The sequence below is a fragment of the Magnolia sinica genome, chromosome 9 (genome assembly GCF_029962835.1).
Source record: "Magnolia sinica isolate HGM2019 chromosome 9, MsV1, whole genome shotgun sequence".
Classification (NCBI taxonomy): Eukaryota; Viridiplantae; Streptophyta; class Magnoliopsida; order Magnoliales; family Magnoliaceae; genus Magnolia; species Magnolia sinica.
Window position 1 is genome coordinate 56,155,044 of NC_080581.1, and position 17,197 is coordinate 56,172,240.

At 41.0% G+C, this 17,197-nt stretch overlaps 1 protein-coding gene across 1 annotated transcript in view; it reads left to right on the plus strand.

Annotated features, from left to right (window-relative positions):
- Positions 1 to 2,405: 2,405 nt before the first annotated feature.
- Positions 2,406 to 17,197, plus strand: part of LOC131255464 (DEAD-box ATP-dependent RNA helicase 22) — a 44,742-nt gene continuing 29,950 nt past the window's right edge. Inside the window, exons 1-4 of the mRNA XM_058256192.1 lie at positions 2,406 to 2,862; positions 9,560 to 9,847; positions 10,483 to 10,605; positions 14,696 to 15,153. Coding sequence (XP_058112175.1) covers positions 2,524 to 2,862; positions 9,560 to 9,847; positions 10,483 to 10,605; positions 14,696 to 15,153 — 1,208 coding nt within the window. The 5' untranslated portion in view covers positions 2,406 to 2,523. The remainder of the gene's footprint in view (positions 2,863 to 9,559; positions 9,848 to 10,482; positions 10,606 to 14,695; positions 15,154 to 17,197) is intronic.

Consider the following 17,197-nt stretch of genomic DNA (forward strand, 5'->3'; position numbering starts at 1 on the left):
CACCCTAGAGTTTTTCAATGCATGCCCATGACCATCGTTAACATGCACATAATCCAATATCCAAATTCCTTTGCAGATTAACAGGCATAAAACAACTTAAAGTCCATGATCAGATCATTCATACCAAATTTATCTTCGCTTACTAGTGATCAGATAGGGAAGAAAAACATATAAAGAAAAAAGGGTAGATTACAAAATTTTGTTACGATAAGGCTTTTTCTATATTTTCTTTCTGGCAATGCCCATCGATAGTTCCACTCACCCAAAATCATTGAGACTGCGTTTGGCTGCACCAGATATCATAATATTTCATGATCAAGCAGTCTAATTTTTTTGTGAAATTTCCATGATATTTCATGAACAATAAGTCTAATCTTGTGAAATTGTCATGATATTTCATTAACTTTGGTGCAACCAGCACAACCTTAATCAAGTTTTGAGAAAGATTCACAACTGAAATTCACATACCCAAAACTAAAAATTGCAGAAATCAGTACTTGGTAACTGTAAATCCAGAGAGAAATATTATCCCTAACTTGGACACCAAAACCTGGTGTCCTTTGACACTGGTGTGGATAATAAAAGGAATTTTATCCCTAACTTGGACACTGGAAGAACGGCGTGGATATCTATCAAAACAGATGAACGGCGTGGATATAAGGCAGATCACATGCATCAGATTCACTCCACAGTCAGGGATTCATTAGAATAAGAAGAAATAAGAAGAGGATTTATAAGAAGAATCTATCAAAGATTCAAAATAAAATCCTCACCAAAACCTGATTCAATCAAGGAGGAGGAGAGGAGATTGGCGTCGGGCGACGGGCAGGTAGCAGAATGGGTGTTGAAGAAGAAGAGGAGACTGGAGAGGAAGAAGATCGTCCGTCGGGCAGGTAGTAGAACGTCGGGTAGCGCTCGTCCGTCATTCGGGTGCGGTTAGGGTAAGAAAAGAGGGGAAATGCAGAGGTAGTAAGAAAAAACGGGGTTAGAAAAGTTAGCACCCGCCCCCCGTTCGGGTCAAGTCTGTTCGGGTCGGGTCGGGTACATTCGGGTCGGTTATACGGGTCGGGTCGGTCCGGACATAGGGCTATCCGGACCCGACCCGAAAAGAAACGGATCTGGAAATTCCAACCCGATCAGGCCCAATCTTGACCGTCGGTTCTGTTCGGAACGGGTCGGATCGGGTCTAATCGGGTCGAATCGGGTAAAAAATGTGCACCTCTAATCTGAGTATCCGCCAATTGTAGTTAATATGTCAAACGTGTACCGGATGCCAAAATATGTAGTCCTAGGCACATATTGTAGCCCTGCTACTGATTTCATGTACAGTGCTCTGCGGTTCCACCATGAAGTATGTGTTTCATGGAAGTGGATTGGATGGTGTACCACACACCACCGACTTTGCTTGTGTGTAGCGCCCCCAAGTTTTGTGAGTCCTATCATGAGGTATGCATTATATCCAAACTATCCGTCCATTTGACGAGCCCTTCATAAGTCTTGAAATGAAAAATAAGACAGATCCAAGGATCAAATGGACCACACTTTAAAAATCAATGGGAAATTGAATGTCTATTGTTGAAACCCTTTTAAGTGTCACAAAAGTTTTGGATCAATATGATATTTGTTTTAAATCTTCATCCATGTATGTGTGACCTTATGAACAGATTGGATGGAAAATAAACGTCATGGCAGGCCTTACAAATGTTTTAAGGGTGAGAATCATTGTCTCCACGGCTATTTGTGGTGCGGTCCTTTTCAGATTTGAGTACACCTCATTTTCGGACTCATGTAGTGAAATGATCCGGTCAAATGAATGAACAGTGTTTATATAATTAAAAAATCATTATGCGGCCCATGCAACTTTGATATGCTTTGAACCGTTCATACAACTCAGGAGCTCGAGGAGCGTCAGCAGGACACCAGCTAGATCGGTGGCGTATGGTACAGCAGCCAATCTGCTTCGGCATTTCAGATCATTTTTTGGGCATGATACAGAAAAGTAGCAGATGCACATGTCATGTCCATTGGATCATCCCATGAGAAACATGTGTTGAAAGCCCACCATTAAAAACTTCCTAGTGCCCACTGTTATTTTTATTTAGCATCCAATCTGTTGGTTAGGTCACACAGACCTTGATGAAGAAAAAACATAAATATCAGCTTCATTCAAAGCTTTTTGGTCCACATTAAGTTTTTAATTATGGACGTTTAATTACTACTGTTTTATGTGATCCACATGAGATTTGGATCTGCCTCGTTTTTAGGCTCATGCCCTGACATGATTCGGAAAAATGGATGGACGGCGTGGACAAGACACACACATCATGGTGGGCCCAAAGAGTAACGTCTAGTAGCTACTGGCTACTGACAGTCTCATAGGCAATCCACTTCCAGCTTAAACCCCATTTTTCCCAGCAAAGGTTTTTCGGAGCTTCTATTCTTCTGTAGCTCTCATTCTTCCTTCCCTCTTGAAAACAAAACAAAAGACGGAACCGAGAGCGCGTCAGTGAAGCAACGGAAGCTATGCTCCTCTATCGCCATGCCTCGATACTTCACTACAGAAGGTTCCTATCTTCTTCTGCTCCGCTTATCTCAGCCGTCGGATCACCTTGTCCACTCACATCATCGCCATCATCTTCACCATCTTTGCTCTTCTCCTTTTGGCCAAAACCATTGAGAGTCCGCAGGAGCGCAAGGCGGGGGTATGGAGTTTCGGCTGTTGCCGGTGCCACCATCGAAGAAAGGAAAGATAAAGAAAGCTTCTTCGCTGATGAAGCTATCACATGGAAATCCCTCGGCATTTCAGATCAGCTTTGTCAATCTCTCTCAGATGTTGGCCTTCGGAAGCCGTCTCTGGTTCAGGTTCTCTCCCTCTCTCTCTAAAAAAAGTGAAATGAAGAAGGGTTCTTGCAAGCACGTCTCCTCTGCTGTAGATGGTTCATATCCACAAATTCAGATTGCTTTGACAATCCTGACTGCCTTTTGTTTTTACCATCCTTTATAGATGTCCACCAATCTGCTGGTTAGGAACATACTTCCAGTGCATTTTTGGGTAGTAATTCGTGTTGCCCCTTTTTTTGGTTTCAATTTTGGTCATGTGGCTTGTGCGGGCGTGCTAGAATTGAATGTGCAGCTCAATTCAAACCGAACAACTACGACCCCAAGCACCAAGATAGGCAGATATGTTGGAATCGACAGTATATGACCGACATCGAATAAGATCGGTCGCCTATTCAGCCACTTGCACAACGTTGTTTAAGATGATCAGGCGATTATTAGAGAGTGAGGTTCGTCCTCTGAAAATGGGTTACACATTTGCCTTCCGTACGAAAGGACTTTTTTTTTTTTTTCAATACAGATAAAACAAAAAGGAAATTCTTATAGTTGGTCGCGGAGAACAACTGCAGAGTGCCTTTCTGGATGGAGAATTTGCTTGTTACTCGAACTAAATCTGACATATGAGCATAGATTAGAATTACAGCTAAAGTTAATAACTACTTGGTTACTGTTACGGATTATACTAAGGAATGTAAATGACAGATAATGCTACATAACATAAAGTAATTGAAAGATAGATTTGATTTGGTTTGGTTGGTATGAGACCCCTCCTTTTGTTGAATTTCTTACTATTTATAGCCTTAAACCGACTATTTGGATGCTTCCCACGTTCTGATGGCTGCCATAACCGTTTCAACATTACTGACCTTCTGTAGTCACCTGTCCTATAACTGCTCTAGGCTTCCTTATCGACTTGACCATGTTCCGCTCGACCACCCTTGCTTTGTGGATGACGTGGCATCGCTTGATATACACCAGCTGTATCACTGCAAAATCCTCTTTGGGTATCTTCGTGGATCTCAAATACAGCACGCTACTCTCATAAAATTATACATGTCCCTCTCTGATTGGCTCTTGTGGGAACAAACATTGTACAACATTGCCCCACCACGCTGGTAAAAGGTAAAAGCGACGTGTGACCCCTCATAAATGTGGCCGTCCTTTAGGCTATGTGGCGATGTTTCACTTACCATACTTGACGAAGACAATTTCGAATGACGGTCATGTTTTTTTATTTTTATTTTTTAATTTCATTTTTTAATAGCTGATGGCCTAATTTCCCTTCTTGCAGCAATGAAAAATCTTATTTCTTTTCATGATCAGTGATAGGATATTTGTTGTTCAATTTTTATTTTTATTTTTTTTGGTTACTCAGCTCAACCCTACACTACCTCCCATAAAGAAGGGTAGTAAGTTTCTAAGAATTGGACGTTAATTGGAGTTCTTGCAATTTTTTCATCGTTCTCACGCAAGATATAAGCTCCACCCTTGAGAACTTGGATGACAACATAGGGCCCATCCCAAGTAGGCAACCATTTCTTGCCCAAGGCTTGGTCTTTGTGCCCTATTGGCAACACCGCTTTCCAAACCATATCTCCTTCCCCGAAAGACTTTTCTTTCACCCCCTTATTATATGCTTGAGCGACCTTGGCCTTGTTGGTGACTATAGAGTATAAGGCTCTCATGTGAGAGCTCGACCAACATGGCTTCCGTGAACTCGGGAGGGGTCAACCTAGCTTGATGTGCTACCCTTAGTGACAGCACAGTGACCTCCAGTGGTACCACTGCATCGTGTTCATATGTTGATGCAAACGGACTTATTCTCGTACTAGTGCGGGGTGAATTCCTGTACGCCCAAAGTGCTTTAGACAACTTCGTATGTCATTCGTGGGAATTTTCTTCAATGATCTTCCTCAATATATTCTTTATTACCTTATTACTAGCATCGACACAACCATTTTCCTGCTCATAATATGGCATTGAGTGCACAAATTTGATTTTGTATTGGTTGGTCATAGCCTTGACTTCCTTTGTTGAAAACGCTGTACCTCAATTCATAGTGATTGATTTAGGAATTTCAAATCTATGGATGATATGAGTTTCAATGAACTTAATAATCTCCCCGTGGCTTACTCCTTACATGGGTCTTGCTTCCACCCAATTGGTGAAATAATCAGGAGCCATAATGATGAAAGAATCCATGCATGATGAAGGTGAATGAATTCGGCCAATCAAATCGATCGCCCATCCTCGAAACAGTCATGGCTTGATAATCGGATGAATCTTGGCCGCGTGCACGTGCTGTATCGGTCTATTTTTTTGGTATGCCTCGCACCCTTTGGCATACTGAATGCAATCAACCATCTTTTTTTGCCAGAAATATCCGTAACACCTAAGCGTGAGCTTTTTTTTTTCCTCCTAGCCTAATGAGCTCCACACAACCCTTCATGGACCTCACCCATAGCCAGCATGGCTTCTCTTTTAGCTAAGCACGTTAATAACACACCATCGGTCCTTTTTCGGTACAATTCATTATCAATCATGACATAATTGACGGCCGATGTTCTTAGATATCTATCAACCTTAATCCACGAGCTTTGAAGATAGCCCATAAGGGGAGCTCTCTAGTCATCTTCCTCTATCTCGACCTGGCATATTTCCATAATTATTTTCCTCTCAAAGACTAATGGTTAGGATCTCCTTTGCACTGTGATCGTCCTTTCAGACGATCCTTTCAGGATGTCCAATCCTGCAGCCATTTGTGCTATTTCATTGGCGTTTACGTTGTGATCTCGAGTTATGTGCATTAATTCCACCTCATCAAAACTGTTAATCATCTGGGATGCCAAGGCATAGTGTGGTTAATAGTGCTGAGCTGGTACACCTGAACAATCCCGCCATCTGATTTATCACCAATTGCGAATCATCCACCATTGTCACACTTCGCGTACCTAGTTCCATTAGCAATTCTAAACCAATTATCATAGCCTCGTACTCGGCCTGATTGTTGGTGCATTCGAATTCTAATTGGAATGCGAATTCTTGCCTGTTTCCGTTTGGTGCAATTAAGATAATCCCAACTTCCGAAGCTTTATGGGTCTTTAAGCCATCGAAGGTCAACTTTCAGGTGTTAAATATATAGAATACAAGTCTAACACCTTCAAGGAAAGTTGGCCTTCTAGGTTAGACGGATAGTTGGCCAAGAAATTGGCTATAGCCTGACCCTTTACTGCTTTTTTGGGGTAAATACCTAATATCAAACTCCGACAAAGCCAAAACCCATTTACCAATTCGTCCGCTCAAAATTGGCCGGTTCAACATATATATTTTAATAAATCAGTCAATGCTGTTACATTAATTCTCTCGGCCAACAAATAATGCCTTAATTTGGTGGCCGCAAAGTACAATGATAAGTATAACTTTTCTATTGCAGAGTATCATCTCTCAGTATCGAGGAGCGTCAGACTTATATAGTAGACTACACGCTCTTTTCAATCGTTGTCATCTTGGGCTAATAATGCTCCAACTGACTTTGCCAATGCCGTGACATACAACTTGAGCAGGCGACCTTTGACTGGTGGCATTAACACTGACGACATTAACATTGGCGACTTCATCAAATACTCTTTAAACTTTTTGAAAGTTAGTTGATGTTTTGCCTCCCATTTAGACTCAACTCCCTACTTCAGTTTTATCAATGGAGAGAACACGTTAGCTTTTCCTGCATAATTAGAGATAAATCTTCGTATAAAATTGACCTGGCCGAAGAAACGTTGCAATTCCGGTTTGTTCCTTGGCAACTGAGCATTTATGATTGCTTGAGCCTTATTTTGGTATCAATGGCGGAGCGGGAAGTATGTTCCGTTGCAAGGAAAGTATCAATGGCGGGAAGTGTGTTCCGTTGCAGGGGAGGTATCAATGGCGGCTGAACCATGTTACCGACAGAACTTCGTTCGACATTATATCGCGTTGTCATAGGTGTTCTTTCGGTAATGATGGTCATCAATTGATGCTTGGCCTCGGTTTGGTTAGCCATCCATTTGTTAACATTCTCAGTCTGAACATGGAATTGCTCGGCTTGGGCGTGTACCAACTCTGCCTAAGCTATTTCATATTCCTGAATACGCTGAAAACTCAGTTGCACATCCCGAAGTCCGACCGTTATTTCTTCAAGAGAAACGGTCCGAGAGGTTGATTCTCCTTCCTGGTTGATGGGACGGAGTATCAGATTAGTGTTTAAATTCAATAATTCGGGAGCTGTTTGAAACGACATGTCCTCGGTCGGAAGTGGTGCAGTTGGTGTCGAGGGTTCAACCCCAACAATTCGATTGATTCTTCTATTCATATTTTTGACTGGTAAGTTTGTAACGTCACACTGGTAAGTAAACTAGAGACAAGACTCCCATCGGGCTTGCCAAAATGTGTTGCCCCTTTTTTCGGTTTCAATTTTGGTCATATGGTTTGTGTGGGCATGCTAGAATTGAATGCACGGCTCAATTCAAACCGAACAACTACGACCCTAAGCGCCAAGATAGATCGATATGTTGAAATCGACCGTATGTGACAGATATCGAATAAGATCGGTCGCCTATTCAACCACTTGTACAACGTTGTTTAAGATGATTAAGCGATTATTGGAGGGTGGGGTTCGTCATCTGAAAATGGGTTACACCTTTTGCCTTCCGTACGAAAGGACTCCCCCCCCAATATAGATAAAACAAAAAGGAAATTCTTATGGTTGGCCATGAACAACAACTGCAGAACGCCTTTTTGGATGGAGAATTTTCTTGATACTCGAACTGAATCTAGCGTATGAGCATAGACCCGAATTACAACTAAAGTTAATAAGTACTTAGTTACTGCTACGGATTATACTAAGGAATGTAAATGATAGATAATGCTAAGGAGCATAAAGTAATTGAAAGATAGATTTGATTTGGTTTGGTTGGTATGAGACCCCTTTTTCTGTTGAATTTCTTACTATTTATAGTCGTGAAACAACTATCTGGATGCTTCCCATGTTTTGATGATTGCCACAACCGTTTAAGCATTACTGACCTTCTAGAGTCACCTGTCCTATAACCACTCCAAGCTTCCTTATCGACTTGACCACGTTCCGCTCGGCCACCCTTGCTTTGTGGATGACGTGGCATCACTCGATATACGACAACTGTATCACCGCAAAATCCTCTTCGGGTATCTCTGCAGATCTCAAATACACCACGCCACTCTCGTAAAATTACACGTGTCCCTCTCTGATTGGCTCTCGTGGGAACGGACAGAAATAGGGTACAACAATTCATTTACAAGGTGTACAGCCATTTGGGCAATTCAAATTTCACGTACATTACATATCACTGTTCTGTAGGGGTTGTGGGGCCCATTGTCCCATCAAGAAAAATAGCTTTCTTAAATAGCCAATTGAAGAATTTTTACTCTACAGAGGCAAACAATTCATTTTCCTTCTTTCCATATAGAGGGAATGCACACAGTCTGGTCAGCATTGGTTACACACATGGCCCACATTCAGTTATCCATGTGGGTCCTCATTATAGATGGGTGTTGCTGCAGGAGGAGTCCTCAATCGAGCCATTTTATCTCTATGATGAGCTTCTCTTTTCATTGCATAATAATCCAGTTATGATTCCTATGCTCGATGGTAAACATAAGTATCTGATTATTGAATCTGGACTGTCCAACTTGTTTTGTCCTACCATCAGTGGCCCACTCTGGTATTCGATAATTATGTTTTTCCCTTCTGAATATGACTGTTAATGCTTTTTGATATTCACTGTCCATAATTCCAGAAACCAAGATATTGGATTGCGTGTTCTGTGTTTTTATTTGAGACCATGGGTCATCCGCAGTAAGGCCCACCAGATGGATGGTACAGAGGGAACTTAAACCATGCTTGGTTGGTTGTGCAATGGTTCAGAGTCAGCCTCCTATCTTTATTATCCTTGTCCTGATGTAAGATGCCGCTGAACATATCGGGATTTTAGATTCTTTGGTCTTGTTGTCAGTCTGTAAAATGCCTTACAATTCTTTACTCTCTGTTTGCATAATGTATCTTGGGTCAGACATTACATCCTTCTTTTTAGTAAAATGATGTTGTTATCATTATCAGGAGCCTTTGGTCTTGTTGTCAGTCTGTAAAATGCCTTACAATTCTTTACTCTCTGTTTGCATAATGTATCTTGGGTCAGACATTACATCCTTCTTTTTAGTAAAATGATGTTGTTATCATTATCAGGAGCAACGATCCTAAGAATTCTTCAACTGTATTCCTGGTGCAAATTCCTCTCTGCAGCCTCAGTGGGCGCACATAACCAACAACTGATGGTAGGTCTATGGGTTATATATGACCCTCTGATTGGATGATCACAATAATTCACTTAGCGACCTGTAAAATGGATGATGATACTAAAGATCATCAAACCATCCATATTGCAAGCCTTTCTTTGGATGGTTGCGATCATACTACGACTATGATTATGGGTCATGTCTACTTTAGTGTGCCCCTCCAACTGGTGCTCCACTGTGATTGCAGGTGGGTCCCACAAAAAAATTTGCATGAGGATTTGGTGAGAAGAACTATGACCAAGATCATTGTCTTCACATGATTGGTTCTCTTGCGATAATTTTGGACTCTTCTTACTGCACCAGAGATTGCATATTAGTCGTTTTGGCTTATTCAGTTGACTTTGTGTTTGCTTGGCAGGCTGCGTGCATACCGTACATACTTTCGGGCAATGATGTGGTAATTGCAGCGGAGACTGGCAGTGGGAAAACACATGGATACCTGGTTCCGTTATTTGAAAAATTATGTGCCCCATCTAATCCTTCTGGCAGTGTGGATGATAATCAAGCAAATCCTCAGCCCCACAGACTATCCCTTGTGCTTTGCCCGAACGTGATGTTATGCGAGCAAGTGGTTCGTATGGCCAACTGTCTCTGCAACAGTCATGGTGAACCGCTTCTGAGAATCTATGCTGTTTGTGGGCGACATGTAAGTGTTTTTGCTCTGTGGATTTTGCATCTCATCAGTCATATGCTACTGGAGGAATCAGTAAATATTGGAAGAATGTATTCCTTGAGCTGTAATTTCCAAATGAGGCAAAGCTTTGTCATTTGAGAAGATTTACATGATGCTTGGCCCATGATATGTATGCTATCCTTGAGCCTTGAGTTTGTTGTTGTACAGATAGGGACTGTGGTTTGATGATCCATAATATTTGATCTCATGGGCCTCACAGTGGATAGACCTTGTCCTAAAATATCCCAAATTGGAAACCCAGCCATCCAAAATTTGGTCTTTTTTTCTTTGAATGTGGGTTGTTTCTTTAATTTTTTCATAATCTGTATACTTGCTGGCTACTGATAGGAGGCATAGGAGTTAGGATTGTATTGGTATGGTCTATTCACTGTGGGGTCTATCATATTAACGGTCTGGATCTCCTAATCATGCACCCTGCTTGTACAAATTAGAAGCTTAAGGGTGATATGCTATGCACATGCTTGTGCAGAGGATCAAATAATTCTCTATCATGTAATTGGTTGCATGAACTTTCATATAAAAAGATTTGTTTCAACTTTCCCCTTTCATGATTATCTAGTTCTTACAATTTGAAACTTTCACTTCAGGGGTGGCCGGTCTCTCGACCTGACATTCTTGTCTCAACACCAGCTGCTCTTTTGAATTGTCTTTTTGCTCTTGACCCAGAAAAGCGGCGACGTTCCAAATTTTTACGTGATGTGAAATACGTGGTAATTGCTTCTCTTGCCACCCACTTTGGTTTAGAACTCTGGTTTCATTGGTCTTGTGGTTTATATTTCTTTCCACCTTGTGATGCAACTCTAGAGAAGAAAATCAAGCTAGAAACATGAGATTTGAGTATGAAACCCTGCTGCCGATCAACTCCAACTATAGAGGTGGCAATAAATCTTCAATCACACCAAAATCAGCAAATAGATATTGAGAGCAACCAAGAAGAGCATCTCGAATCGCTCCATGCAAACTCAGTGGCATCATATTGAAGGGACTCAGGCATCACTTCAGTAAAGTTTTGAATCCCATCCCAGAAAACAAAATAAACTAATCTAGAAAAAAAGACTTAATTAAATAAAATAATCATCAACACATCATTGTCTCTCCATCCCAGCAGCATGGCTATATTTAGTAGCCCTTCTACACAATGCCTTAATTAATACAAAAGCCAAGAATAAACTCCTATTAGTCCACATATAGTGGCCTATTCCTTTAATCCTTTCTGAAATAAATGAGCTAAAAAAAAATTCTGCTACAAGAGGATCCAATCCAATTGCAACTGCCCTCTCAACTATATGGCCTTGATATACTGTATGAACTTGTTCCTGCCAATATGCATTACGGTTGTATATACAAACCATAAAAGATAGATTGTATGCAGCTGTATGGTTGTCTATGCTGTGTGGTTGTCTACAACATCTAAAATAGCACACAGATTATATGTACGCGACCTAAAACATCATCTAATCAGACAAATGGATCTCATAGCCCAAGTATTGCTATTTCAGCCATCAGATTGACTCTATGGACTCCATAGGTCCAACAGACCATTGATATGGCCTGGAATACTATCAAGGACTGTTGATGTGGGTGTTTCATTAGCTGAATCTGGATCCTTATATGATCAAAATATTCAATCTGGATTGGATGTCTAGATCGTCAATCTGGAGGGTTGGAATATAATGTGGATGTTGGGAGGTCTAGATCTTAAACCCAGATGGTTGGATTTTTAATCAGGACCCTTGATTGGATGATCAAGGGACCACTCTCCTATTGGATGATCAGGTTCTGCTGTATCAATTCCATTAGATTGAAAAGAACTCGTCCCTGAGTTTATAGCTGGTGTTGATCGATCGCTATTTTTTGCCTTTCTCCGGCATTGACATCAGTGATAATGAAGGCTTATGCATCGGATTGGCATACCTTGCATGGCATCGCGTTGTAGATAGAGGTGTGCATTTGTGACCCAATCCGGCGGATCCGACCCGATCCGGCCCGTTCTGAACAGAACCGACGGCCAAGATCGGGCTTGATCGGGTTGTGGTTTCCAGATCCGATTTTTTTCGGCTCGGGTCCGGATAGACCTCTGTTCGGACCGACTCGACCCGTATACCCGAACCGATGGGACCCGGACTGCACTGAACAGACCCGAACCGATAGGCGAGCGGATAGTATAAAATATATTTTTTATTTTTTACCCTAATTTTCCTAAAAATAGATGGATGATGTGGATAAAACATATAGATTGTATAAAATATGTTGATCTAAGTCATGAGGACCCAGATGAAGGGAAAAAATAAATATCAGCTTGATCGAAAACTTTTATGGCCTACATAACGTTTTTAATGGTCAAAATTTATTCAACACTGTTTTCTATAACGTGGTCCACTTGAGATTTTAATATACCTTTTTTTTTTTTTTTCTAATGACTTAAAATGATCTATAAAAATAGATGGAGGGCATGGATGAAATACATACATCATGGTGGGGCCCACAGATTACGGACGTCCGGTAGCCAGGGGAGTAGCCAGTCCGTTTCCAGCGTACAGCTGTAATACTTCTGGCGAGGAGGCGCTCCTTGAGCGCCGTGCTGTACAGACGGTTCAAAGGAGATCAAAGTTATTGCCCCCACAGTGATGTATTTATAATATCTACACCGTTCATATACTTTTAGAGATAATTATAGAATATTATGAAAAAAATAAATAATATCCAAAGATCATGTGGCCCACACCACAAATAGCAGCAGAGAATAATTTTCACTGTTAAATCATTCGTGTGGTCCACTCGATAGTTAGATCTGTCTTATTTTTTGTCTCAAGCCTTAAGATGAGGTTGGAAAATGGATAAACGGTTTTGATATAACTCATACCCTATGATTAGATGTACAGGCCTTACTCACTTGGCTTAAGAAATTACCTAGTACAGCTCCGCTTGCGTAAAAGGCAAGTACTTTGAATCTTTGATTTTCGTGCACTGCACGTAAGATTTAATAAAAACGCTTGTTGCTCGGTACGTTAGATTGAAAGTTCTTTCATACCCATGTAGGGCCCACCTTGATGTGTATGTTTTATCTAAGCCGTTTATCAATTTTTTACATATTATTTTAACCATTGAGTATAAAACGTAGGTATATTAAAGGTTAAAGTAGACCACACCACATGAAACAATTTAATTAAATTTATATATCCGAATTCTACTCAACCCGATCCGACTCGGTTTTCCTAACCGAGTTGGACACTGTTCGAGTCACGAAAACCATGCATCGGATCTGTCCGAATCATGTGACCCAGATCCGGCCACGGATCGAATCGGATTCGGGTCAAGCCAGTAGAATTTCGGATCAGGTCGAGTTGAACCTAATCCGATCCGACTAGGACCGATGCCCAGCTCTAGTTGTAGATGACCTCACTTCCTCTTTCTGAAGCATCCACCCCAGATGGAGAAGGGACAAGTGAAATATCAGTCCATTCGGAAACTCAGCTGGCCCAGTGTAATCAATAGTGGGTGTCCCTAACAACTGTTCTCATGTTATGGCCTACATGAGTTTTGGATCGGCCTGATTTCACGCAGACGTCATGTGGGCTCCACAATGCTTGAGCCCACCAAAGTCTCTGGTGGTGACAATTGCACGTGATCATTTCAGCCCCCCTCCCCCCCAATGTCCACGCACGGGCACAAACATGCGGGAGATCCAAAGCTCAAATGGGCCACACCACATGATACAGTGGCGATTGAATGCCCACCGTTGAAACCTTCCTGGGGACCACAAAAGTTCAGGCCGATATTTGCAGTTTCCCTTCATCCAGAGTCACCTTATGATCATGTTGGATGGCATTTAAACGTCACAGTGGGCCCAGGAAGGTTTCAGTGGTAGGCGTTTCCATCTCCACTGGTTCCTATGGCGTGGCCCACTTGAGTTTGGTTCTCCTTCATCTTTGGGCTCATGTCCTAAAGTGAGATGGCAAAACAGGAAGGAGTGGATATAACACAAACATCATGGTGGCCCCCACAAAGCTTGGGGTTAAAAGGATTTCCATAACCCTGGGTTACAGGCAAGTTTCATCCCAGGCCAGTTTGTCCAATCTCTTGCTATTTTTAGCCTAACCGTCAGATCCAATACCTTCTCCTCATTCAGGCATACCCTTCCATAATATCCAACTTCTCTTTCCATAATCATAATGACGAATGAAAACCCTTTCTCACGCCGATCAGGGTCCCTACATGGCCTATATGGCTTAGAGCACTAATGATGACAGTTGATAAGTCCTTTTTTCCCTCAGCCAAACCTGGCTCATCTTCCCTCAGCTGAATTTGAATCCATCATATGTTCCAAATCTTCAATCTAGATGTCTGGATGGTCCAGTTCTTCAACTTGGATGGTTGGATTTCTAACCAGGACCTTGGACGAGCCTGATCCCAATCAATCAGCCGTGGACCACTTGTGGTTTCCCATTGGATGATTGGATTGTGCTGCATCACATTGACTTAACAAATAATTTATCAAGTGTTTATAAAATAGAAATTTGGCAATCATGATGATGTTCCGCTGATGACAGTTATTTAAAATATCCAGTATGTTGATTCTGACCCCAAATACTTACGATAAGAAACTTTATTAAGAAAAGGCAGCTGAAACCACCAAACAAACTATACAGACCCCAAATACTTTCACTGTTCTGTTGCTGCAATACCCAATTATTTATGTTGAATACTTTCTTTTAATGAATAATAATAACCTATTATTGTTATTAATTTTTGCTTCTGCGAATCCGGAACTTTTTTTTTTTTTAATTGCATAATTGGCAGGTGTTTGACGAAGCAGATATGCTGCTCTGTGGAAGCTTTCAGAATCAAGTTATTCGTATAATAAACATGCTACGTTTTGATGAGAAGCTGCTTTCTAGAATGCAAGACTCTGCACTTGAGAATTCAACTAAATTAGATGTGGATACTGTGGTGGATTTTGAGCCAGAAGATGATGAAGAGCTGCAGGCTGTCAGCTACTCTGAAGAGGAGGATGAGAATGAGGGTGGTGTTGACCTTGGAGATGTCAGAACAGAGGAGAATGAAGAGATTAAAGCAGGCCCCTACAGAGGGAAAGACTGGAGGAGGGTTAGGAAAATCTATGTGCGGAGTAAGCAGTACATTTTTGTGGCTGCCACTCTTCCTGAAAGTGGGAAGAAAACTGCTGGTGGGTTATTAAAACGTATGTTCCCAGAAGCCAGTTGGGTTAGTGGAAATTACCTCCATTGCCATAATCCCAGGTCCCAAACCTTTTCTCTTATAACTCATTATTTGTTTCAGGTGCTTTCGTTCTAACTGAATTTAATTTTTGAAAGGCGATAATGTATTATTGCTAGGCGAAGCCAAAAGAATATAAATATAAAAAAAAGAAAAAAGGAAAAAAAAACCTAAACAAAATTGAGCTGCCCCACTACTTTAAGGCAGACTCCCATTCCTTTACATTTGCTTTCACCTTTTTGAAAACCTCGTTTGCCTAACTACTACTATTCCGAAAACATCTACTGCTCCTTTCCTCCCATATGGCCCAAATTCCAACTAGCAACAACATCTTCCATCGTGCTTTCCTTTACCAGTTCCTCCCCCATCCCATACCCAGAAGAAGTTTTCTATGGATTCTGGCATTACCCAGAATATTCCAAATTCTGCAAATTTTTTTTTCCCATACTTCTCTAGTGAAAGGGCAATGAATAAAAATATGGTTCACTGACTCTTCATCTTGCATAAACATTAAACATGTATTTGTTATCACCATCCCTTTCTCGAAGATTATCAACCGTTAGCACCTTCTTTCTTCCCACAAGCCAAGCTAAAGCTGCTGCTTTGTGAGGAGCCTTATAAGACCACATTTGGGCATTCTAATTGAAGTTATGGCACTTAGTAGAGTGGAATGGCCGAAAAGATTCATGTAGCCAACCCCAATTAGTTGTGATAAGGCTTAGTTTATAACAATGATGATGTGCTTTCGTTGGCTGTCATTTGTTCCATATCAATGTTATTTCTTGCTATTTCAAACATGAGAAGATGTAGTTTTTCTTACATATGTATAAATATGGGAATTCACATTTCTCAGCTCAACTGCTTGGTTTTGCCTAATGTTCTGCTTGAAGTGGGTGTTGTAGTGTCGATTCACAATTTGTTCAACTGGCAATTTTTTTTCTTTTCTTGTAAGGCATTTTTTTTTGGTGTCTCTTTCCTTTGAATGTGTTAGGTAGTTCTTTCTATCTGTGTTCATGATGCAGAAGTTTCAGAAACTCAACTGCAACTAGCTTCATGAGTAATTTGCATAGGAATCTTTTTTCATGATGATTTAGAATGGGTTTCATTTACCTCTCTCTCTCTCTCAAAAAAAAAAAAAAAAAAGAAAATGAAAAAGAAAAGAAGAGAAAGAAAAAAAACGAACCAAATATAAAAGAAAAAAGGAAAAAAGAAAGGGTTTCGTTTTTCTAGGCTTACTATCTAATGATTTTGATACTTTACTAGTTGATTTTGAAGAAGAATACATGTGATTGTGTGTGCCTCTAAGATGTCTGTCATAAACTGGATTCTAAAAGGGAAATTGGGCGTGAGTTGATGGTGAACAATAGCTGTTTCAATTCAATAGACTGCCAACTGATTACACATATTTTTCTTGGGTTATTTCATGTTTTGGGTGTATTTAAAAATGCTAGGTTCCGTTGGTAACACCCCAGGAATCAATTCCTTTCCAACCTCCCCCCCCCCCCCCCCCCTCCTTTTGGATGAATAACTGATAAATCTTTATGAAAGGGAAAGAGACGAGGATGTGCACTATGCCAGAAACAATAAATAAATAAATAAGACACATTAGATGTCCAATGTACCTATTAGGTTGGTGCGTATAGAGCATGAAAAGGTGCATGTGGGTGTCTCACAAATCACAAATTTTCATTTATTCAAAAGAAGCATTCAAGGGCTATTCATTCATATGAAAGGTTCAGTTAATTTCAACAATAGGCCTTCCGCAATGGTCAAAAGAGAGGTGGAGCTTTTGCAAGCTGACCCCAAATGGTCTAGACTGCACATGGAATGTATTGGCACTACTTGTATGTTTCGTATTGCACAGGTGGGATACAAGATATATCGTGGGAGGTATCGGCTGATATCGTTGATATTTAAAACATTGTGTGTGGGGCCCATCATTGTGTGCATATGCTAGCCAACCCAGTCATTCATCATGTGTGCCTCACTTGGATGAAGGGGAACTTCGAAAATAGCTAGATCCAAAACTCATGCAAGCCACGCCATGTCGACTTTGTGTTTTGGATC